General features: G+C 37.4%; 1 protein-coding gene across 28 annotated transcripts in view; it reads left to right on the top strand.

Annotated features, from left to right (window-relative positions):
• TFDP2 (transcription factor Dp-2) overlaps window positions 1-24,249 on the top strand; it is a 189,478-nt gene that overhangs the window by 33,168 nt on the left and 132,061 nt on the right. For 19 of the 28 annotated variants that reach the window (XR_014824055.1, XM_084989882.1, XM_021069554.2 and 16 more), the window contains exons 2-3: window positions 15,139-15,256; window positions 23,910-23,976. The exons of 3 other annotated variants lie outside the window; for them this stretch is intronic. Coding sequence is in view for 10 of the 25 variants with exons in the window: in XM_084989882.1 (XP_084846008.1) it covers window positions 15,242-15,256; window positions 23,910-23,976 (82 nt within the window). In the remaining 15 variants the exon portion in view is untranslated. Of the gene's footprint in view, window positions 1-15,138; window positions 15,257-16,034; window positions 16,162-23,909; window positions 23,977-24,249 lie in introns of those variants that run through there. 6 more of the 28 variants (XM_084989908.1, XM_021069563.2, XM_084989907.1 and 3 more) reach the window with 2 other exon arrangements.

Raw genomic sequence — 24,249 nt, 5'->3', positions numbered from 1 at the left:
ATAGTTCCCTCTGCTGTACAGCAGGATCTCATTGCTTTATTCACTCCAAATGCAATAGTTTGCATCTATTCTGTATTTTTTCTTGTTGAATTTTTTCCTAATTCTTTTTGTCCTTGCTACTATAAGTGGGGAAAATTTCCCATTTATTTCTTCTAACTACTTGTTATTAGAGAGTATATTTTTATGTGTAATAAAGTTGTTAATTTCTGAGTATGAATTTTGTAGTCTGCTGTGTTTGAAAGAACTTTCTTTCCAGTTGATGCTCTTCTCTATAAACAGTCAGATCACCTGTAAATAATAACTTTACCTCTTCAAGCCATTTTATATACTTATGTCATTCTTTCATCTAATTGCATTGGCTGGTATCTGCAGTACAGTATTAAATAATAGTAGTGAGTGGTAATAGTAGACATTCTTTCTTATTATTCTTTAATGGGACTCTTCCTTTAGTGATACTTAATGAAAAATACATCCATAGATGCTGAAAGGGCATTTGATAAAAATTCCATATGCGTTCTTCATAAAATATAACCTTAAGTTTTAGTCATTTTCTCTTTTATTAAGTATAACAAGAATTTAATAAGACTATATAATGAATGCATATTAAGTCTTATCAAATTCTTTAAAAGCATATTTTAACATTTGCTTAAAAGGCATTAATAGTTAAAATTTAATAATAATTATTAATAAATACTTAACATGTTTTCTTTTTGATAGAGCTTATTTGTGAAAGTATGGCTCCAGTTGCAGTGGGCAACCTTTTCACAACTTAATTTTTTTCTGTGGTAACTTGTCAGCTTAGATTTTCTACCTCTTCTGAAGGTAGTTTTTGGTAACCTGTAACTTCCTGGATAATCATCCATTTTATCCAGGATCTCAATTTATCTGCTCCCAAGCTGAAATGTAGCTCTTATGATTGTTCAGTTTCTTCTGGTTTGGTTGTATTTTTCCCTTTTGTCTTCTCATATGCTATGTAGCTGTGCTTTCTCCTCTTTTTTGACCCCTAATTAATTTGCTGGTGTGCTAGTGGCTTATCAGTTTATTGTTTTAAAGGACATAAGTGTTGGGCTGTTGCTGTTTTTCTTTTGACTTAAATGTTTTCTACACCTGAGATACATAAATAAATAAGTATATGGAATAATATAATGAACTCTCTTTGTAACCTGTAACTCTGCTTATACAGCTCCACATGTAGCTGAAACCTTTGTCCTCAGCTTAAATGCTTTCTTTCTTATGGGAGGGGAAATTTTGTTTCTGTAATTCCTGTGCGCTTCTCTTGTATTTTGCTCTTAAGTGGATGTCTCTAAGCACTGTGTATTTTTTTTGCATGCTCTAACTTATGTAAATATAATCATGTTGTATGTGTGCCTTTAACCTGGTATTACTCTTACGAGGTTTATCTGTGTTGTGGCATGTAACTCAATGGACTAATTTTCATTGCTATGTAATTGTAGTGGATATTCCAGTACTCTGCCTAGACCTTCTTTTTCTGAGTTACACCTTCTCTGCCTATGCAGGCCGGTGGCTCACAGCTGTATCCCTTACTGGGAGTCGCCCTTGGCCAAGTATGTTCCCTCCCAGAGGTGTCCTGTGAGAGCTGAGTGCTGCCGGATATAAGATCCGACCAGATTCACTTCCTTTTGGGACAACTCTGAATGACATCCCAGCTCTAGAGCTCCATTAATATCAGCTGAGGCCCAAGTTGCCCCTGTGTTGGGCCAGTTTCTTCCCATTCCCACCTCTGCCTCCTTCACTTACTTATAGGTGTGTCTGCTAAGGGCATTTCCCAGGAAATTTCCCTGCATCCTAGTCACCCTCTCTCTTTTTCAAGGGAATGAATTTAAGACAAGTTGGTATTTTCTTTCAGATGGATAATGAATTGTGTAAAGTAATCTTTTATTAAGTCATCTCTTATGAGGCATAAATCTTAAGTGCCTTATAATGCCACTTACTGTTTGTCATTGCCGTGTGTATTATGTTATATTTACTGTGTTTATTTATATGTTCTCTTTGCTTTTTTAAAGCATCTCTTCTGGCATTTAGGAATATTTGTATTTTTATTCTAGTAGTCCTAGTGTGTTAATAATTTTTATATTGTCCTTAATCTTTTTTCACTTTTTATTATCAGTTTTAATTGTCATTTGACTCCCATCGTTAACTATATAACAGTTAGTGATCTTATTTTACTTTCCTCCTTTTCCTTCCTCTCTCCTTCCAGTTTTTAGTTGCCTTCTAACTACTTTGTCAGAACACGTAATGTTTACACATTGTTCTTCACACCATAACCTCAATCTTGTTTTAGTGTTACCTTTACAATTGAATGTGTAAAGTGGTCACTGCAGGTCTTTTTGCAATACTTCCCCAGGCATATTTTGGTTGGTGAAGCTAATTCTCTAACAGATTCCTCAGAGGGGGTATATATTCATAGTATTACCATTCAGACTCCCCCCCCCCCCAGTTTTATTGATGTAACTAATGTAACATTGTATGAGTTTAAGGTGGATAATATACATGTTTTTAAAATTTTTATTGAAGTGTAGATGATTGACAATGTTGTGTTAATTTCTACTGTATAGCAAAGTGATTCAGTGATACAAACATACATATTTTTTTCGTATTCTTTTTTTTTTTTTCTTTTAGGGCCACACATACAGCATATGGAAGTTCCCAGGTTTGGGTTTGAATCAGAGCTGTAGCTGCTGGCCTACACCACAGCCACAGCAATGTAGGACTCAAGCCACATCTGTGACCTATACCACAGCTTACGGCAATGCTAGATCCTTAATCCACTGAGTGAGAGCAGGGATTGAACCCACATCCTCATGGATACTAGTTGCGTTCTTAACCTTCTGAGCCTCAATGGGAACTCTGTATTTTTTTGTATTCTTTTTTTTTTTTTTTTTTGTCTTTTTGCTATTTCTTTGGGTCGCTCCTGCGGCATATGGAGGTTCCCAGGCTAGGGGTCAAATTGGAGCTGTAGCCACTGGCCTATGCCACAGCCACAGCAACGCGGGATCCGAGCCGCGTCTGCGACCTACACCACAGCTCACGGCAACGCCAGATCGTCAACCTACTGAGCAAGGGCAGGGATCAAACCCCCAACCTCATGGTTCCTAGTTGGATTCGTTAACCACTGCGCCTCGACGGGAACTCCCGTATTCTTTTCCATTATGCTTTATTACAGGATATTAAATATAGTTCCCTGTGCTACACAGTGGGACCTTGTTATTCATCCATTCTATATGTAATAGTTTGCATCTGCTAATCCCAAACTCCCTATCCATTCCTCCCCCACCTCCTGTCCCTTTTGGCAACCACAAGTCTGTTCTTGGTCTGTGAGTCTACTGTTTTGTAGATAGATTGATTTGTGTCACATTTTAGATTCCACTGTAAGTGATCTCATATGGTATTTGCCTTTCTCTTTCTGACTTACTTCACTTAGTATGAGTATCTATGGTTGCATCCATGTTGCTGCAAATGGTGTTATTTTGTTCTTTTTTATGGCTTAGGATTCCATTGTATGTGTGTACCACATCTTACATTCATCTGTTGATGGACATTTAGGTTGTTTCTATGTCTTGGCTACAATATGCATGTTTTTACTGTAAAATGATGACCACAGGAAGTTTAAATTATTAATTCACATAGTTAAACATTTTTTTTTGTTGTTATTTTTTTGTCTTTTCTAGGGCCACACCTGTGGCATATGGAGGTTCCCAGGATAGGGGTCTAATTGGAGCTGTAGCTGCCAGCCTGCACCAGAGCCACAGCAATGCGGGATCTGACCAACGTCTGTGACCTCCACCACAGCTCACGGCAATGCTGGATCCTTAATCTACTGAGCGAGGCCATGGATCGAACCTGCAACCTCATGGTTCCTAGTCGGATTTGTTTCCACTGCGCCACGATGGGAACTCTGAGATAGTATTGTTTATTGTAGCCATAATGCAGTGCACTACAGCCCCAAAACTTATTTATCTTATTTAAAAGTTATTTATTCCATGTGTAGGTGAGATCATACAGTATTTGTCTTTTTCTGTTTGATTTATTTTACTTAGGTTATTACATTCAAGGTGTATCCATGTTATTGCAAATGACAGGATATCTTTCTTTTTATGGCTGAATAATATTCTCTTGTACATATAGCATATTTTCTTTATCCATTCATCCATCAGTGGACCCTTAGGTTGTTTTCATGTATTGGTTATTGTAAATAATGCTTTGATGAACATGGGGAGGCAGCTATCTCTTTGAGATAGTGGTTTTATTTCCTTCAGACATGTACCTAGAAGTGGAATTGCTGAATCACATGGTAGTTCTATTTTTAATTTTTTGAGGAGTCTTCATACTGTTTCCAGTAGGGGCTGCACCAGTTTACATTCCCACCAAAAGTACATGAGGGTCCCTTTTACTCCACATCCTTGCCAACACTTTTTTTTTTTTTTTTTAATGATACCATTCTAACAGGTATGAAGTGGTATCTCCTTGTGGTTTTGATTTGCATCTCCCTGATGCCTAGTGATGTTAATTAAGCACCTTTTCATGTACCTCCTGATTTTCCTGAACCTCTTGATCAAAAGTATGTCTTCTTTGGAAGAAATGTTTATTCAGATACTCTGCCCATTTTTAAAACTGGTTATTTGGTTTTTTGCTATTGAATTGTATGAGTTCTTTATATGTTTGTTGGATATTAGTCATCAGATATATGATTTACAAATATTTTCTCCCATTTGGTAGGTTGCTTTTTTGTTTTATTGATGATTTCCTTTGCTGTACAGAAGCTTTTTAGTTTGGTGTAGTCCCATTTGTTTATTTTTGCTTTTGTTGCCTTTGCTTTTAGTGTCAAATCCAAAAAATCATTGCCAAGACCAATATCAAGGAGCTTACCCTCAACATTGTTTTTTGATGTTTTTGAAACCTGCAGAACAGCTTGGCAGGATATAATATCCTTGGTTTACATTTTCTTTCCTTAAGTTGCTTAAAAATGCTGCTCTGCTGATTCCTTGATTTATATGTTATTTTTGAAGTAATTTATTGCTGGTCTAGCTTCCTTACCTTTGTAAATTATTTCATCTTTTTTTGCCTGAATGTCCTGAAGTGTTTTTTTTTTTTTTTTTTTCTTCCCTTTAAATAATTTTTCAAGGCTATGTCTTAAACAGTTGCTCGTTCTGGGTCAGGTTTCCCAGGTTACCTGGTAGGCCTTTTGAACATGTAGATTCAGGACATTTATTTCTGGAAAGTTTTTGTATTTCATAGTTTAGTGCTGACCTGTTGTTTTGACTCTCTTCCTTAGGGACTTCAGTCATATTGCTGATGTTCTCCCCTCTTTGCTTATCATCTGTATCAGCCAATTTCTCTCTGACCCGTTTGCTTCTTTCTTTTTCCTTTTTTTTTTTTGGGCTGGTGGGGGGGGGGCTCACCCTCAGCAGGTGAAAGTTCCTGGGCCAGGGATCGATCCCACACCACAGCAGCAACCCAAGTCACTGAAGTGACAATGCTGTATTCTTAACCCACTGCACCACAATGGGAACTCTGCTTCTTTCTTTATTTCACTTTCATTTTCTTTATTGTTTTCTGCTTTTCTTAAACATCCTTTGTTAAGTCTTTATTAATATCTATTCCCCCATATGTGCCTTATAATTAATTTTCATTTTTATATGATTTTATCTTCTCTTTCTTTCTGGAGTTCAGTAGAGTATTTAATTTCTTTTTTTTCTTCCAGTTTTATTGAGATATAATCAACATACTGCACTGTACAAGTTTAAGGTGCATAGCAAAATGACTTGACTTTATATACATCATAAAATGATGACCACAATAAGTTTAGTGAACATTCATCATCTCATATAGATACAACATTAAAGAAATAAAAAACAATTTTTTTCCTTGTGATGAGAACTCAGGATTCACTCTCTTGACAGTGTTCATATATAATGTACAACAGTGTTAACTATATTTATCATGTTGCATGTTACATCTCTCTCTTGCTGGTTTTGTCCATTTTGGCTCTTAGTTTTTTTATTTCTGACTCAAGGTTTTCTTTCATACTCATAAAATCTTTTTTGAGGAGATGTAATTCAATATTGAGTGTGTTACAGTTTTTTCCAACTTCGTAGTTGGTTTATGGGGGATAAAACCATCAACAGAAAAGCTTTCTTTTGGGTTTTTCTGGCTTTCTGCAACACTTTTGTTGTTGTAGTTGTCTATTCATTTTGTGGACAGAGTTTCTAGTTTGAGAGTTCTGATTTTGTCACTATTCCCTCTCCTGTTCAGTATCTTTTATGAATTTGTGGCATTGATGGTGAGGAAGAAGGCTAGAGGAAGGCTTGGTATGTTTTGTTTTTATTTCCTTTCTGGAGAATCCTTAACTTCCTACCTCCTACAGCCTTCCTTCCATTCATTGCTTTGTCTCCAAGAGGTGCCATCTCCTCTTCCATCTATATACCTGATTCTCCTCTGGAAGTAGTTCTCAGGGGCTGTCACTTCTGTTCCAGCAGTTTCCATACACTTTCCACATTCCTAGGGCTATCAGTTATCTTCCTAATTTGTGTCCACTATTAGCTTTCATTGTTTTACTTTTTCTGGGGGTCATTTTGTCTGTGCTTTCTGATCCTCCCTGCTTTTTAAAAAAAAAAAAATTTTTTTTTTTTAATGTTTCCATGGCACAAGGAAATTCCTGGGCCTGGGATTGAACCCACACCATGGCAGAGACAATGCTGAATCCTTAACCACTAGGCCACCAGGGAACTCCCCCTCTGCTCTTTGCATAGTCTTTTTAGCTTCCTCTCACTCACTTTCTGCATCCACCAGCTTGCCAAAGGTAAGCAGTTGGACTTCTTATGGAATTTATTTTTTTCTCCCTAACTTATAGGTAATTTGAGTGTTGTTGTGATCTCTGTCTTCTGATAATGACAGTGTTGAAGGCATGGGTTCTGTGTGGCTTTATTTATTTTCCTTGTTTCTTTTATATCTGCTTGGGGAAGCTGGGGGAAAGATTTGTACTTTGAGGGAAAGATGGCTACCAGAATTATTCTGCAAACTTGAAAGTTTCAACAATCCCTATTTTCATATAATTTTATACCTGAAAAACCCAAAAGAGTCAGCTGAAGAACCACTACAGACAACAAGAGGATTCAGTTATATAGTACTGCATAAAATTAATTAACAGAGGGAGTTCCCACTGTAGTGCAGCAAGTTAAGGATCCAGTGTTCTACATCTGTGGCATAGATTGCAGCTGTTGCTCAGATTCGGTCCCTGGCCATGGGTGCATAATAAAAAAAAAGAAAAAAAAATCAATAGAAATCCATAATTTTTTAAGTACAAAGAGTTCAGAAGATATAATGGAGAATTCTATGTATAATAGGAAAACGACCAGCTAAAAAAACCCTCAAAAAGCAAAAAATAAAATGCCTAGAATAACTGTAACAGGAAATGCCTAAAACCCGTTGCATTAGTTTGCTAGGGCTGCTATAACAAAGTACTGCACACTGGATATCTTTAACAACAGAAATTTATTATTTCCCTGTTCTTATAGATATCTGAAATCCAGGTGTCTGCAGGACCATCCTCCCTCCAAAGCCTTTAGAGAAGGAGCCTCCTTTGCCTTTTTCAGCTCCTAGTAGTGCAAGGCATTTCTTGATTCTGGAAGCATAACTCGTCTTTGCCTCCATCTTCACTTGGCCAACTCCCTGTTGTGTTTTTGTATCTTTTCTCTTTTCTTTTTTTTTTTTTTAGGGTTGCACACACGCATATGGAGGTTCCCAGGCTAGGGGGTTGAATCAGAGCTGTAGCTGCCGGCCTACACCACAGCCACAGCAAAGCCAGACCCAAGCCCAATCTGTGACCTACACCACAGCCCATGGCAACGCCAGATCCTTAACTCAATGAGCGAGGCCAGGGATCAAACCCACAACCTCATGGTTCCTAGTTGGGTTCATTACCACTGAGCCACAACGAGAACTCCTAATTAGTTAATTTTTAAACCAGTGTTAAATAAATCAGATTGAAAATATGTCATGTGATTGTTCTTTTTAAGTGGCTAGAGGGCTCATACAAAGAAGACAAGTTTTCTAATACTCTCTTGTCTCCAGAAGTCTCTTTTAGATAATTTTAAACTGTATAATACTGGCGTTTTTCAGATAACCCAAACTTCCTTAAATGTTTTAAAAATCTTAAATTACTTTAAAATGAAAACTGCCCGGGACTCATCTTTTTGTGATATCATGGAACGTGTATATACTCACATCCCGCTAACCTAAACTTTATTATGAATTTTGGTTGTACGTGACCTTGCCCAAGTTATTTGTGCTGACTCAGTTTTCCCGCCTGTAGAAATGGAGTTAATAACTATTTATAGGGTTATTTGGGGGTAATAATATAGTAAATAGCTTGTGTGATGATGCTGATTATAAAATTGTTTCATTTTCGTGGAATATAGGTTAAGTGTTTATATAAGTAAAGCACTATTCTAAATGAGGATTAGAAAATACTATTTTCTTCAGAGATTGCTTTTATTGCTCCCATTTTTCTTTTCTTCTTGGACTCAGAGGTAAACTGAACATTTTACGCTTGCATAGTTTTGTACAACATTTTGGTCTGTAAGTTATATTAATACACAAATGATATTTTAAAAACTCATCTAGCCTTATCAAGTAAGGATGAGTCTTGACATTTGTATTACTAATCTAAAGATATATTTATTTGGAGATGAGACTTTGCTGAAGAGCATATGGGCAACAGGTGACCTAATCCATGTAGTCATTGTGCATAAATTGATTAATGGTTTAAAAATTGGCTTGTACTACTTGATAAAAGAACCTTTCTTTGGGTTCTTTGCAGGATCTTGAAAGGTGATTTTGTTCTGAATTTGGGTCATCTCTTCTGATGCTGCTTATTTGGACAGGGCAGAAATAAGTTTTCTCTCTTGTTTTCAGTAATTAAGAACAAATAATAAGTGTTATGATTTATGAAAATGTTTGAAACAGAAGCATTCCTTAGGTTTTGTTGTGTGTATAGGAATATGTCATTAATCCAGTTTTGCCAAGGAATGAGGGAGGAATTCTGTTTCAGTAAATTTACTTGGTAAAATACAATCATGTGTATATTTTTCTTCAGTACTAAGCTGCCAGTTGTCAATTTGTCAGTATGCTCATCTGTAACAGTGCCTAGCTATTTGCCCCCTATCCTTTCTATTGAGTATAATTGGCTTCAAGCCTGATAACCAAGATAAACAAATTTACTAAGAATTTTATGTTGAATTAAATCAGTAGGGTGAAGAAAGGCCTAAGTGCTTGAGTTACTGACCAGTGCATAGGTTTTGTGGAAGCTAGTTTAAGAGCTGGGGACTCCCCCCCTCCCCCCCCACCTTATTTCTGAGTTTTGAGTTTTGTTCCAGTTGGTTAAGGTAAATGAATTGTAAATGGTGGGTATACATTTATTTGGTATAGTCAAGAAATGGAGGTATTCCCTTGTGGCTCAGCGGTAACAAACCCGACTAGTATCCATGAGGATGTGGGTTCAATTCCTGGCCTTGCTCAGTGGGTTCAGGATCCGGTGTTGCTGTGAGCTGTGGTGTAGGTTGCCTTGGATGTCATATAGGCTGGCAGCTGCAGTTCCGATTCAGCCCCTAACCTGGGAACTTCCATATGCTACAGGTACGGCCCTAGAAAACCAAAAAAAAAAAAAAAAAAAAAAAAAAACCAAAAAGAAAGAAAAGAAATCTTTAAAAAGAGGAAAAGCCTGACCCAGTGATATATGATTTGTCCTATATTAAAGGAATTCTTTTGGTAAATAAGTTTTCCTTTTATACATGGATTTATTATCATAGTAATTACATATTTTGTTGTATTTTGGGAATATATTATATCTCAAAGCAAATATATTTTATAAATTAGCATAGCAGTTAACATGCGTGCTGGTCTAAGTTCCTGGATTGATATTCTGGCATTGCTATTTACACAGTTCCTTAACTGAGCAATTATTTCAACTTTCTAAAGCTCAGTTTTATCTTCCGTAAAATGTGACTAGTAATAATGTTTACCTGATAGACTTGTGGTATGAGTTGATTGAGATTATATATGTGAAGCACTTAGGTAGATATGCTTATCACCAAAGAAAAAGCTACATACTATCACTTTCTATGAGAATATCTTCTAATCACCACCATTTATCAAGTTTAGAGTGCAGAAAAAGAACACTGAAGGAAGTTAACGTCAAAAACTTACTGTAGTTGCCTTTCAGAGGTAGGATTATGGCTGCTGTTTGTTACCTGCTTTATTGTTGTGTATGTTTTTCCAAACTTTGAGATATGAACAGGTATTTAAAATTTCTACTGTCTTCCTTTTAAATATGCTGGCTCTGCTGAAATTTAATTTTTAGGAGCCTGTTTTTCAGCAATGTTAGAAAGTCTGCAAACCCCACTTCAAGTAATGTTAGTTCTACAGATATATCCATAATTATTTTTGCTTTCTTCCCTATGTTCTGATTAATGTTGTACCAATTTAAAAGGCTTTGTGCCCACAGCTGCTAAATTGTGATTGGAGAGGAAAGGGGTTTGAATTTTGAGACCATCTGTGGGAGTTGCATTGTCTGAGTCTGACAAGAGATCATGGCAGATGGTGAGGTCACTAAGACTGACTTTTTGAGCTTGACATAATGTGTTCATGAAGCTGGAAGAAGAAATCCGACTTATTTTTTTAACCAACAGAAGAGCATGGTGACAGGAAGAAGTGCACAATTGTTAAGTCTGGATGAAACATAATGCATCAGTGCACATGACTGGTTTATCTTTGAGAATCACCAGTACTGCCAAAGATGGCAGTTTCTTGAAACATTTGGTGCCTTGTTTATTTACTTTCTAGGCACTTGGTTTAAGTCATACACGGCAAATGATTTTTAGATTAAAGACAGTGTAAAAGACAAAAGCTTTACAAATACTTAGAAATGTATACTTTTGAATTAAAAGGGTATAAGCTGTCACTCAAAGCCAGTACATTATACTTCTTTTTTTTTTTTTTTTGTCTTTTGTCCTTTTAGGGCCGCACTCATGGCATATGGAGGTTCCCAGGCTAGGGGTCTAATGGGAGCTGTTGCTGCTGGCCTAGGCCACATCCACAGCCACAGCAACGCCAGATCCCAGCACAGCTCATGGCAATGCCAGATCCTTAACCCACTGAGCAAGGCCAGGGATTGAACCTCCAACCTCATGGTTCCTAGTCAGATTCGTTTCTGCTGCGCTGCAACAGGAACTTCATACTTTTTCTTTTTTTTTCTTTTTTTTTTTTTTTGTCTTTTGTCTTTTTTGTTGTTGTTGTTGTTGTTGCTATTTCTTGGGCCGCTCCCGCGGCATATGGAGGTTCCCAGGCTAGGGGTTGAATCGGAGCTGTAGCCACCGGCCTACGCCAGAGCCACAGCAACGCAGGATCCGAGCCGCGTCTGCAACCTACACCACAGCTCACGGCAATGCCGGATCGTTAACCCACTGAGCAAGGGCAGGGACCGAACCCACAACCTCATGGTTCCTAGTTGGATTCGTTAACCACTGCGCCACGATGGGAACTCCCATACTTTTTCATTTTTAATTGAATGCAGATCTCTATCGTAGTCCCATTTATTTTTATTACATTTATCATAATGTAATTTTATTTAAGCTAAATTACCCTTGAAGGTTTATGCTTAACCTTCATCTGCTAGGAGGTCTCCAGTGCCTGCATTAGTGTTTTCACCCTCAGTGGGTATTCAGTAAATGCGGGATAGAAAGGTAAAGTAATGAATGAAGTTATTGCCTACTCCTGTTGATTTTAGAAGAGTTTTTCCTAACCACAATTAATCACTTTTTTTCTGCTTTAAAATTGTATTTATGTTGTGCTATTTATTACTTCCACTCCATGTGAATTATGTATTTATTTTGGAGGAAGAAACTTTAATTTGTCAGAAGTCAATAAACCACTTTTTCCCTTAACATTGATTGAGTACTTTACCTCTTGTTAGGCAGTGTCCTAATTATTTTCCTTGTCTTGACTCATTTAATTAAGTAGAAGTACGACGGCTATTTTACAGATGAAGAAATTGAGGCCCAGTGATGTTTAATGTAAATTTGCTCAAGTTATTCATGCACTTTGGCTCTATTTCAAGCATTTGTTGTTTAGGTAACATTTAGAGGTTGCAGTTTATGCTGAGCTCTGGTGAGAAGATATAAAGGAAATACTAAAGAAAACTATGTTTTGTCCTATCAAACTCAATTAATGTGGCTAAGAAGTATTTTCTGTTGATCACCTCTTAACAGTGTGTTGAAATAGTAACACCCTGTTAATTTCTCTTTGTTTGCATGAGTAACACAGTGCTGCTCAGTAGCCCAGCCCTTGTGACATATAATCCTGTGTTGAACACTGAATATAGTAATGAAGCAGATGCATGGAGACGAGGAGCTCTAGCCATGACAACCATACTCTGGAAATGAAGAAATGGGGAGATGTGGGAAAATGATATTTACTAGCTGAATCTGGTAGCCCAGCCCAACAATGTCTGCTTATATTTCATTGGTCAGAATTATATCATAGTCAACCCCATCTGAGAGGAAGGCCAAGAATATAGTATTTTTAGTTGGGCAGGTTGCCACCTTCAACTTCTCCCAAGGAAGAAGAGGAACATGATAGGTAACAGGATCTGCCTTAGGTAGATATAGCGGCTTTCTAAAATTTAGCAAGTATTTTGGATGGAAAAACTTCAATTTTTTTGTTATTTTTTAATAAGTCATAAGGCAATCTAGAAAATATTTAATACTGAATTTTCTCCTTGGCTGGGAGTGTTCAGTAGAAGGCATTTGTTACATTGACTTGGTGGATCTGGTGCTTGTCACTTTGATACAATGTATCCAATTTACTTCTACCCTAACCCTGAAAAATTCTACATACCTATTTTTCAAATGAGGACACTGAGGCTCAAAGAGGTTAAATCCTTTGTTCGAGGTCACACAAGTAATAAATATCAGAGCTGAGACTGAGTCTGTGTTTAAAACGAAAAAAAAATTCCATGCTCTTTCCATTCTGCCACACTGCTGCTTTACTTCTTAGATGTCTATGTCAAGTAGACATCTATTTAGTAATAATAAAATCAAAAGAATGGCTTAGAAACAGTTGTTATTTTGATTTTTTTCCATTAATTCTTGCTCCTTGATTTTCTTCTTTCTTTGAGTTCCCACTTATCTTTTTTAAAATTAATTAATTAATGTTTGTCTTTTGTCCTTTTTAGGGTCACACCCTCGCCATATGGAGGTTCCCAGGCTAGGGGTCGAATCGGAGCTGTAGACGCTGGCCTCCGCCAGAGCCACAGCAACACGGGATCCGAGCCGCGTCTGCGACTACACACCACAGCTCACGGCAACAACGGATCCTGAACCCCACTGAGCAAGGCCAGGGATCGAACTGGCAACCTCACGGTTCCTAGTCGGATTTGTTTCTGCTGCGCCACAACAGGAACTCCCCCACTGATCTTTTTAAACTTTTAAGTTAGTCACTTAATAAATTTAAAAAATGTAAATTTACTTCTGTTACTACTGTTTCACTGGTACTTTACAATTCATTCCTAAATATTTCAAATTTCCCTCTTTAATTCATGGTTTCTTTGAACGGTAATATAGTTTTCTAAATATATGACTTTTTAAGAAATTATTGATTCCTACTTTAATTGCATTGTGATCTGAGACTATAATCCACATAATATTGTCTCTTTGAGATTTGTTACTACTCCATTGGTGATTTTTGTATGTGGACAAATTTTGTAAATATGTACTCAAAGAGATGTTTCGTATCCACTAGGTACAGAGTTTGATGTAGATCTGTTAAATCAAGCTTGCTTAAAATATTAATCTTCAGAATTAAATACTTAAATGTTAGCCTTAAATTCTTAGTTTGAATATGTCAGATGGTTTTGTCAATGGGATATCAAGAATTTGTGCTTTATTATTTATCTTATATTTGTAACACTGAAGAGGACATAAATAATTGATAAATGTGAGACAATTCCAGTGTAGGAACTTGAGTCTTATATTAGGTCATAATATCCATGACCAAATCCATGGCTACAATGGAAAGCAAAAATCACAGTTGTAGTTCAGGTCTTACTTGGATTTTGAAAATATATATTTTATCATTGAAAAATAACCTTGTATTGAAAAGTAAAAACCAGAGATCCCGTCGTAGCTCAGTGGTTAACAAATCCGACTAGGAACCATGAGGTTGTGGGTTTAATCCCTGGCCTTGCTTAGTGGGTTAGGGATCCAGCATTGCCATGAGCTGTGGTGTAGGTTGCAGACGCGGCTCAGATCCCGCGTTGCTGTGGCTCTGGCGTGGGCCGGCGTACAGCTCCAATTCGACCCCTAGCCTGGGAACCTCCATATGCTGTGGGAGTGGCCCTAGAAAAGACCAAAAAATAAAAATAAAAAATAAAAAACCTCATTCCCCCCCTCCCCAGAGTTTTACTTGTGGATTCAAATTCTAGCATATAAGGCAAACATTTGAAGCCTCCATTTCTTCAAGCCCCTATTATTTATGATCTTTTCAAATTTTTTACTTTATCCTTCCTCTTGAATGTCTAAGTCAAGAAGTTTAATTGTGAAATAATTTTAAAATAATAGAAAAGTGGCAGAAATAGGGCAAAGACCTCCTGAATACCCTTTACCTAGATTCGCCAGCTGTCAGCATTTTGCCACATATGCTTTAATGCTCCCCCTTTCTATGTATAGATTATGTACTTTTTTCATGATTTGAAAGTAAGTTCCTGCTATCATACCCTTTCACTCCTAAATATTTTGATATATTTTTTTCTAAGAACAAGGATATTCACTTAAAAAAAAAAAAATAACCACATACACAAAGTCCTCTGATCAAAAGCGGGAAACGTTAACAGTCTCTGTTACTTCTTAGCTGAGTTGATTTGGTCAGATTATTTAACATCTCTAAATTGTAATTTTTATCTGGAAAATGACAATTAGAATGGTGTAGATCTCATAGTGTTATAAGGATTAATTTAGATAATTCGCTTAAAGAACAATGCATGTCTCATAGTAAATATGACAGATGTTGCTTATTATTATCATATTATTATTATTACATTACTATTCCCTTTTTTCCCTTTAACAGGATGTTCTTTTAAAGAATTATTGAAGACGAAGTTTTTTTTTATTTTTGTTTTTTGTTGATTTTTTAATGGCTTTACAGAATTTTAAATTGAATACAGTTTGACATGACGGCAAAAAATGTAAGTACTTGTAAATTTTTAAATGTAAGTATTTTAAAAATGGGTTGTACTTTTTCCTATGCATATTTTTTCACTATTCTGGATTAATCACATTCAGTTTACCACATTAATTTATCGCTGTTTTTGTTTCTGCATAGAGAAATGGTAAACTTTAACACTACTGAGTGTCATGCTCTCATGGGCATGGTAGCAATCTTGTAAATCCCTGCCAGGTCGCTCCATCAACAGCTGCAAAATTGCTGTCTCCGGAAAGTTTCCCACCCCCTCCTGTTTTGGCTACTGTTAATACATTTGTTTTGGTCCCTGCTAGTGAGTTAGCTCCTTGGCCTAATTGAGAAAAATCAGTGTTTTCTTCAGCTCCATTTTTTTTTCTTTGGGATTTACTCTTGGAAATGTGTACAGTCAGATGTTGTGCAAAAAGCAGCCTGCTGTCCTCCATGAGATGATTCCCGAGAGAACAGTAGACTTTGGATGTTGTAGGGAAACTAGTTGTTTTCTTCTGCTTCAGATAGACTGTCAATTCTGAATCTTCTTCCTTTCTTTTTTTTTTTTTTTTTGTCTTTTGTTGTTGTTGTTGCTATTTCTTGGGCCGCTCCTGCGGCATATGGAGGTTCCCAGGCTAGGGGTTGAATTGGAGCTGTAGCCACCGGCCTACGCCGGAGCCACAGCAACGCGGGATCTGAGCCGCGTCTGCAACCTACACCACAGCTCACAGCAACGCCGGATCGCTAACCCACTGAGCAAGGGCAGGGACCGAACCCGCAACCTCATGGTTCCTAGTTGGATTTGTTAACCACTGCGCCACGACGGGAACTCCTGAATCTTCTTCCTTTCAAGTTACATTCTTACGGTCACCCAGTATCAATGGATTTATTTCCACTTATGGTGAAAGATTATGCCAGAAAGTAAGTACTACAACAGACAGGAAAATAACTGATTGTAATTGCTGTACTGGTCCCAGATTATTATGTTGGAAACTTTGATCACAGGTAACAAAAAACAGCTTGGCTCCCTTAAACAGAAAGAGGATTTGTTATAAAGATGCAGGAATGTCTCAAGGGATACAAGAATAGAAATTTAGCAGGCCCTCAGAAAGATCTGGGTCCAGAAACTTGAAAGCTACCAGGCATCGAAGCAGGATTTGATTTCTGTTTGTCATCCCTATTTGTTTCTGTGCATCTACTTTGTTCCTCTCTGTCTCTCTGCAAATCTTACTCAGTTCTCTGGTCAGCATCTCCACCTACATGTTACAGCACCATTTTGTTCAGGGACAGAGAGAGATGAAGGAAGGAGGGGGCAGCCTGACAAATCCTGTCTGCCTAACTGCAGACTCCTCGGGAAGGACCTCTGGCACTGCTGCTGTCTGACATCCACTAGTAGTGTGGCTAGTTGTGACCAGAGCAAGTGTTATAATGTGTAAAAAGATCTTGTGAGTCGGACAGATAGTCCCAGATACTACCCATTATATACATCTAAAGAAGAGCATCAAAAACCTGTGTTTACTTATCTCTATTTTCATATTATTGACCTTGCTTTTAACATGCATTTGTAGCTATAAGCAGGTACAGATTTTGCTTCATTATCATCTAATTAATTTTATTTTGATAAATTATCTGGACTAGGTTGCTTTAATTTATGGCTCTTGTATGTATTCATTAGACTGCTGTTTGGGGAAAAGAAGAAGCAAAGTTTTGGTCTGTGTATTGGGGATTTTCTCGCAGGATAATTTCTTGATTTTTCTCTCCATTAGAAAAAAAACTGTTGCCTTTGGAATGGATTAACAATGAGATTCTGCTGTGTAGCCCTGGGAACTATGTCTAGTCACTTATGATGGAGCATGATAATTTGAGAAAAAAGAATATATGCATGTATATATAACTGTCTTGCCATGCTGTACAGTAGAAAAAAATTTGTATTGGGGAAATAACAATTAAAAAAAAAAGAAAAAAAAAAGAAAATGTAAAAGTTATCCTGAACAGTAAGGTGGTTCACATTCAAATAGCAAGTATGTTTTGGCTTAAAATGTACCTTGAATCAAATATAATCTTCCCAGCTGTAAGTACTGTTTGCTTTATTAAAAGTTGTTTTCTGGAGTTCCTTTTATGGCTCAGCAGTTAATGAACCTGACTAGGATCCATAAGGATTTGGGTTCAATCCCTGGTCTTACTCAGTGGGTTAAGGTTCCGGCTTTGCCATGAGCTGTGGTGTAGGTCACAGGCACTGCTCAGATCCCATGTTGCTGTGGCTGTGGCACAGACTGGCAGCTGTAGCTCTGATTCCACCCCTAGCCTGGGAACTTCCATATGCCGCAGTGCAGCCCTAAAAAGCAAAAAAAGCAAAAAAAAAAAAAAAAAAAAAGTTGTTTTCCAAAGGTAACATAAAACCTTTGAGCCAGTGGTAACCATGCTCCTGTTATTTTGTTTGGGTCTTTGAAAGAACTCAAACAGTAATGCAATTCGTTTCTCCTTCTGCTACAGCAGTTTAGGAGCAGGGGGATAGTGAGCTGACCCTCTACTGATACCCTGGAATTGGGGACGTGGAGGGTTCAGGCCTCAGACTGGGCGAAGCATGTGGGAAAGAATTGAGATAGGCTGTCTGAATATCCAGTCAAATTCACAGCCATTCTGCAATAGACAAGAACATTTTTGTGGCTTTTAATAGGGTCAGAATACTTACTGGAAGGATTATACCAGGGCCACGAGCAATTCCCTCTCCTCTCTCCCCTCCCTTTCTTTCTCCAACAAATAAATGTATCCAATAACATTCCAGGCTCCTGCCTTCTTGAAATTTATAGCATTGTGGGAGAAGATAAATAAATAATGTCCCATAATGATAAATGTTATGAAGAAAAATAAAACAGGGTAAGAGGAGAGAAAGTGATGGGAGTAGGGGGATCTTTTTAAACAAGGTGTTTAGCAGAGTCCTCTTGAAGGCAATAACGCTTAGGCAGAGGAATGCTCTTAATTCTCAATCGAAGAAGGCTCCAGCCATGTGATTATCTGGGGAAAGAGAATTCCAGGTAGAGGCAGGAGAAGGTGTAGTTGTTCAAGAACAGCAAGATGGGGAGTTCCCGTCATGGCTCAGTGGTAAGGAACCCAACCAGTATCTCTGAGGATGCAGGTTAGATCCTTGGCCTCGCTCAGCGGGTTAAGGATCCGGTGCTGCTGTGAGCTGTGGTGTAGTCTCAGACGCGGCTCAGATCCTGAGTTGCTGTGGCTGTGGGGTAGGCTGGCAGCTACAGCTCTGATTTGACCCCTAGCCTGGGAACCCCTATATGCTGCGGGTATGGTCCTAAAAAGACAAGACAAAAAAAAAAAAAAAAAAAAAAAAAAAGAAGAAGAAAGAAAGAAAGAAAAAGAACAGCAAGATGCCCAGTTGACAGATGAAACAGTCCTAACTAAGCAAAGGATCGTGGGAGGAGATGGAGTTGGGGAGAAAGCAGGAGTCAGGTCACGGGGAGCCTTAGCCTTGAGGACTGGGGTGAGTGGTATATATTTTAAATGTCAGTGGGAAGCTATTGGAGGTTTGAGGATGGTTGTGTGACCTGACTTAGCATTTTGAAGAGTTTGTTTTGGATGCTGAGTGAATGGCCTGAAAAGGGACATAGTAGAAGGAGGAGGACTCATTTGATACTTAATCCAGTAGTTAGACAATAGAGTATGGTGAGTAGGTCTGGGGTCCTGATAAGGGAGAGGGGGAAAAGCGGCTGGACCTGGGATGTATTTGAAAGGACAGCCTTCAGGACTTATTGAGTAATTAGGATATGGGGACAGGGAAGAAGTTAGAGATTTCTCAGCATTTGGCTTGTGTAACTCGCTAAGTGGCTTTGTGGTTTAATAAGAAGAGGAACTCTTGGGGAAGTGCAGGATTTTGTGGCAACTTCAAAAGTTGTTTTGAACATATTAAAGTTAGGGACCTGAAAACAGGAGATATTGGCTGGGTAGTTAATTAAATGAGAAATAAATGACTCTCAGGGGAAAGTATGGGGCTGGATATAGAAATTTTGGAATCACTGCATATTAAATTACTTTAAAGCAGTGGGACTCCATGCATGGCCACAAATTACATAAGTACCAAGGTCTGAACACAGGGTTCTCCAACAACTGGGGAGGAGGAGAGGCAGCAGAGGAGACTTATGGAATGAACAGAAAAGAAGGAACTGGGGGTACCCTGATGATGTGGAAGCCAAGTGAAGAAAGTGTTTCAAGAAAGAGTGAGTGATCATTGTGTCACACACCACTGAATAGTGACTCTTAGACATGGAAGAGATTGCCAAGGTCTTACAGAGGCGTTATTAAACATGTCCAAATATTTATGTCTTTATTTCGTGTTTCTCATTTTGCATTTCTCTTATGAGAACTGGTTTGTGGGTTTTGTTTTGTGAAGACTTACTTTTGCCTTATCTATGCCACTCTAGGTCTCTTATGGTTACAGGTGTTAGAAACTCTATTCAGAATAGCTCAAGACAAAAAGTAGAATGGTTTGATTGGTATAACTGGAAAGTCTGGAGTACTCTGGCTTCAAATACAGCTGTAGTCAGGGGATCAATGGAGCCAGGGCTCTGTCTCCGTTTTTCCAGCCCTTGGCTTCATAATGCTATCTCAGAAGAAAAGAGGGACCTCTTTTTTTTTTTTTGGCCGTATCCATGGCACATGGAAGTTCCTGGGCCAGGGACTGAACCTGCACCACAGCAGTGACACAGATCTTTAACCCACTGAGCCACCCAAGAGCTTCAAGAGGGAACTTTTCTTTCCTGACATTACATTTTAGATTCCATGGAGGAGCTTTGGTTGATGCCTCTTGGCCCACATGCTTAGACAAGTAATTGTAGAGAAGGAAGTGGGGTACTGCAAACGGCCCACTGCTTCCCTCTGAGTTGCGAGTCCACTTCTGCTGCTGTAGCACACTTGAGGCTCTCAGATTAACAGCCCTGCCAGAACTCCCATGGATTGTGGGATGGATCATTTTGCAAAAGGATGTTCTGCAGATCTGGCTATATATTCATTGTATCTGTGATAAAGCTGTTATCAAGTAGTATCTATTATCCAGTGATAATCTTCTAGAACAGAAATGCAGGTATGGGAGTTCCTGTTGTGGCTCAGCATACAGAACAAATATGAGTAGCATTCATGAGGATGCAGGTTCAATCCCTGGTCTTGCTCAGTGGGTGAAGGATCCAGCGTTGCTGTGAGCTGTGCTGAAGGTCACAGATGTGGCTTGGATCCTGCATTGCTGTGGCCGTGGCATAGGCCAGCAGCCACGGCTCTAATTAGACCCCTAGCCCTGGAACCTCCATATGCCATGGATGCGGCCCTGAAAGGGGGGGGGGCAAAAAAAATCCAGGTGTGTTCTCAGTATACAGTAAAAGAATTTGAAATATATTTGAGATATAATTTTTTGCCTTGTCAAAGAATCTTTTAAAAGTATGTAAGCCATGATATTTATTATAAAAAAAATTAGAAAATACAGATAAAGAAAAACTAGCATAGAGATTATCAGCAAAATTCTATGAATATATCTGGTATATACACAAACGTGTATGTATATGTCATATAAAATTATGTATTATATGTCAGAGATGTGCATTATGCATCTATGTATATTATATATCCGAGAAGTTATAGTCTATGTATATTATATATCAGATAATTTTGGGTTTTTTGGCTATGCCTGCAGCATGGAGAAGCTCCTGGGCCAGGAATTGAACCCATACTACAGCGGCGATCTGAGCCTCAGCAATGACAATGCTGGATCCTTAACCTGCTGCCCCAGCCCGGAATTCCTTTCTTAACTTTTTATTCTTGTTTACTCCTTGGATTACTTCTAAGAAGAAAAATCTTATGAAATTACTAATCCAAAGGATGTGTACCTTTCAGGGGACTTTTGATTCATATTGCTAAGTTGCATATCAGAAAGATTGCACAGTTTATATATTCACCAGTGGTGTATGAGATTGCCATTTCCCTTTATTTTCTTTTTAATCTTTGTCAAACCAAGCAAAAACGGTATGTAATTTACTAAATTTCTCTGATTGCTAGTGAGGTCAAACTGGTATTCTCTATATTTACTGGTCAGTAAACATATAGAATGTTTCTCTTACGAATTGTCTAGGTCCTTGTGCAAGTAGTAGAACCATTGCCATTTGAATAACAACCCACATTTGAATATTGCTCTGCCGTTAATGAACATGTTCACATAATTATCTGAAGAGCTGAGTTTGTCGTACACATATGTATTGTCATCCCCATTTTGCAGTGACTGTTCTAAGATCACCTTGATTGTGAGTGAACAGTAGAGCTCTGAATCCTGTTTTCTTTCAGTTATATCAATCTGAAATGTTAACTATCAGAGAAATTATAATGCTATTGTTGGGCAGTATCATTTGACTCAACATTTGGGCTTTGGATATTTTTATTCAATAGACATTAAATGTCTGTGTTTGAATGTCCAGATAGAAAACTTTTCTCAGGAGCTTATTAGATGAAAAATGTCGCATAAAATGAGTTTACTTTTTTCTCTTGATTTGTGAATCATTATAGAAAGATCCTTTTTAAAATAGATCAAGGAAAAAATAGCTAATATTTTTAAATGCCTCTCCTAGTTAACTTTTTCTACTCTCAAATAATCTACTTTTTCTTTAAATCTTTAAACTATACAGTATTTATGAAAGAAATTAATACATTTTGAAATTTTAATTAAGTTTTAGTAGTAGTTATTTAAGTTGTAAATACAGACACCATCCTTCCGTCTATGAGACCAAAATCACACACACTTTTGACTCACAATTGGCCTTTGCCTTTTTGGAGTATAGTCTGTTGGTTACTGAGGTGCAGGTGTACAGCTGCTTAAAAAGTTTCCGAATTTGTTTGCCCCTTCACTCTGCAGAAGTTGGACAGTAGAGCAGGTGTTTAAATGTAGCAGTAATCCAGTAACCGTGAACTCTCGGCTGTGAATATGTGGTTTTAGTTGAGGTTTTTGCCGTTATCTTTATATAATAACAAAAAAGAGATAAACTGATATTTTTCAAGTTACTGTAATACATGTGTTAAACAATCACATTGAATTAAGCATGGACTATATTAAAGGTTGTCTTTGCCTTCTTTGCTCTCTCTTTACAGTAGAACACCAAGTTTCGCCTTTCTCTTCTTTTTATAGGAGAAGAGCTTAAAAAGAGGAGGCTGTTAGTGATGCCACAGTAAACTCTTGACATTTACAAATTGAACACTTAACCTTAATATTTGTGAGTGCCTCTGGAGATCCATGCAGTGGTAATTTGTTGGAAATTTTGGTGCAAAAGGTTTACTTCTAATAGAATACTTATAAGAAACTGGACAAGATTAAAGATCTGCACCATTATCGACATGGATTTAAGAACCTATGTCTTAGATGTCTTTGTCTCAGCCGCTGCCATGAAAATTTAATGTTAGATGCTGGAGATAGATTATCAGAATTAATTTTTTCTGTGATTCGAATAATAGTAGAAATGCTTCTGGCAACATTTCTTGACAAAAAGAAATAGCTCTTAGTAGAACATGTGAACTACCAAATGATGAAATAATTAGCTATGACATTGTGAAATTATAAAGTGTCAAAAGAGTAGTTTTGAAGGATATATAGTGTTAAAGTAGTAGATAGCTTAAAAACATAAAGCAAGTACATACATATGAACCTCAAGAGCTTTGTATGCCTATAAATGCTTTCAATGTGTTAGTACTTTGAAATGATATTTGGGGTACCAAATCAGCCTTGATGTTTTAAGATTACACATCTACAGGGATTAAAACAATAATATTGTAGTCATAGTAGAACCATTTATTGGATACTGCTTTGTGACAAGTTTTCAAAAATGGAGGGTTTTTCCTGCTGTCTTTATAATAAAATTTTAAAATTCCATTTGATAATCCTACCATATTGAGTTCTTGATTCCAGGTAGTCCAGTGGACATCACATTAAAAGAAATAAATTGTCTAAGGGTGAATTTATAAACAGTCCTTCAAGTTATCATGCAAACAGTAATGAGTGTTAGCACGGATTAGGCACTGTGCTTTATAAGAATTCTTTCTTAATCTTTTTTAACAATCTGAATCGGTAAGCACCTCTAGCACCCCCTTATTGACAGATGAGGAGACTGAGGTATAGAGATTTTATGTGTCTTGATGAGCTGGAAGATGAACTGAAACAGTTAGACTTGAGGTCTGTGGACCTCACTTCTGTATTGTGGTATTGCTGGTCTTTAATAATCCATCACATGCCATAATGGTGGCAGGCATTATAGGCAGTGATTATGAACAGTAAGAATTAAGGGCAGCACCGAGGGTGGAATTTTGGTATATCTATTAGCAACGTCATGGCTGCCACAGTATTTACTTTCAAATAACCATCGGTAAAACCTGCTGATACCATTTTGCTCATAAGTGACATTATTTTATTAATTTCTCTTCATCTGGGCAATTCATATTTTTCCCAGTTCAAGCAATACGGCAAGATTTTTCTTTAAATCCTAGTCCTGCAGTTGATATAATTAACTCATCTTTATGTGACTACATATACTATTTGATATGGAATTCTGGTGGAAGGTTATTAATAATAGCTTATTAGGTGATCACATAATATTTAAGAACCTATTTTTAATTTTTAAAACTATTTTATTTAGGTTGGTTTGACTTCCACAAATGCAGAACTAAGAGGATTTATAGATCAGAATCTCAGTCCAACAAAAGGTAAGGACAGTTGAACAAAAATTTTCTGCATTGAGCTAGTATTTTTTTTTGCATTTGTTTTATAAAATAAGCAGCTACTTAAATTATATATATAGTAACAATTACCTAATATTACTTTATGTATACTAACAATTATGTAATATTACTGTGTTGTATTATCAAATAACTTGTATCATAAAAGTCAGTTACTCTGAGAGGTAGAGAGAACAAGAGAGAGTGTATGTATTTGTGTTTGTGTTTGAGAGCCTTACTTCCTAGTGATTTGACTTGTAA

This window comes from Sus scrofa, chromosome 13, assembly GCF_054392235.1.
Source record: "Sus scrofa isolate SSC_HxYL_T2T_F1_AM1 chromosome 13, Sscrofa_HxYL_maternal_Yorkshire_Landrace_v2.0, whole genome shotgun sequence".
NCBI lineage: Eukaryota > Metazoa > Chordata > Mammalia > Artiodactyla > Suidae > Sus > Sus scrofa.
The sequence above is the reverse complement of the archived record's forward strand: the minus strand, read 5'-3'. Positions and strand labels throughout refer to the sequence as shown.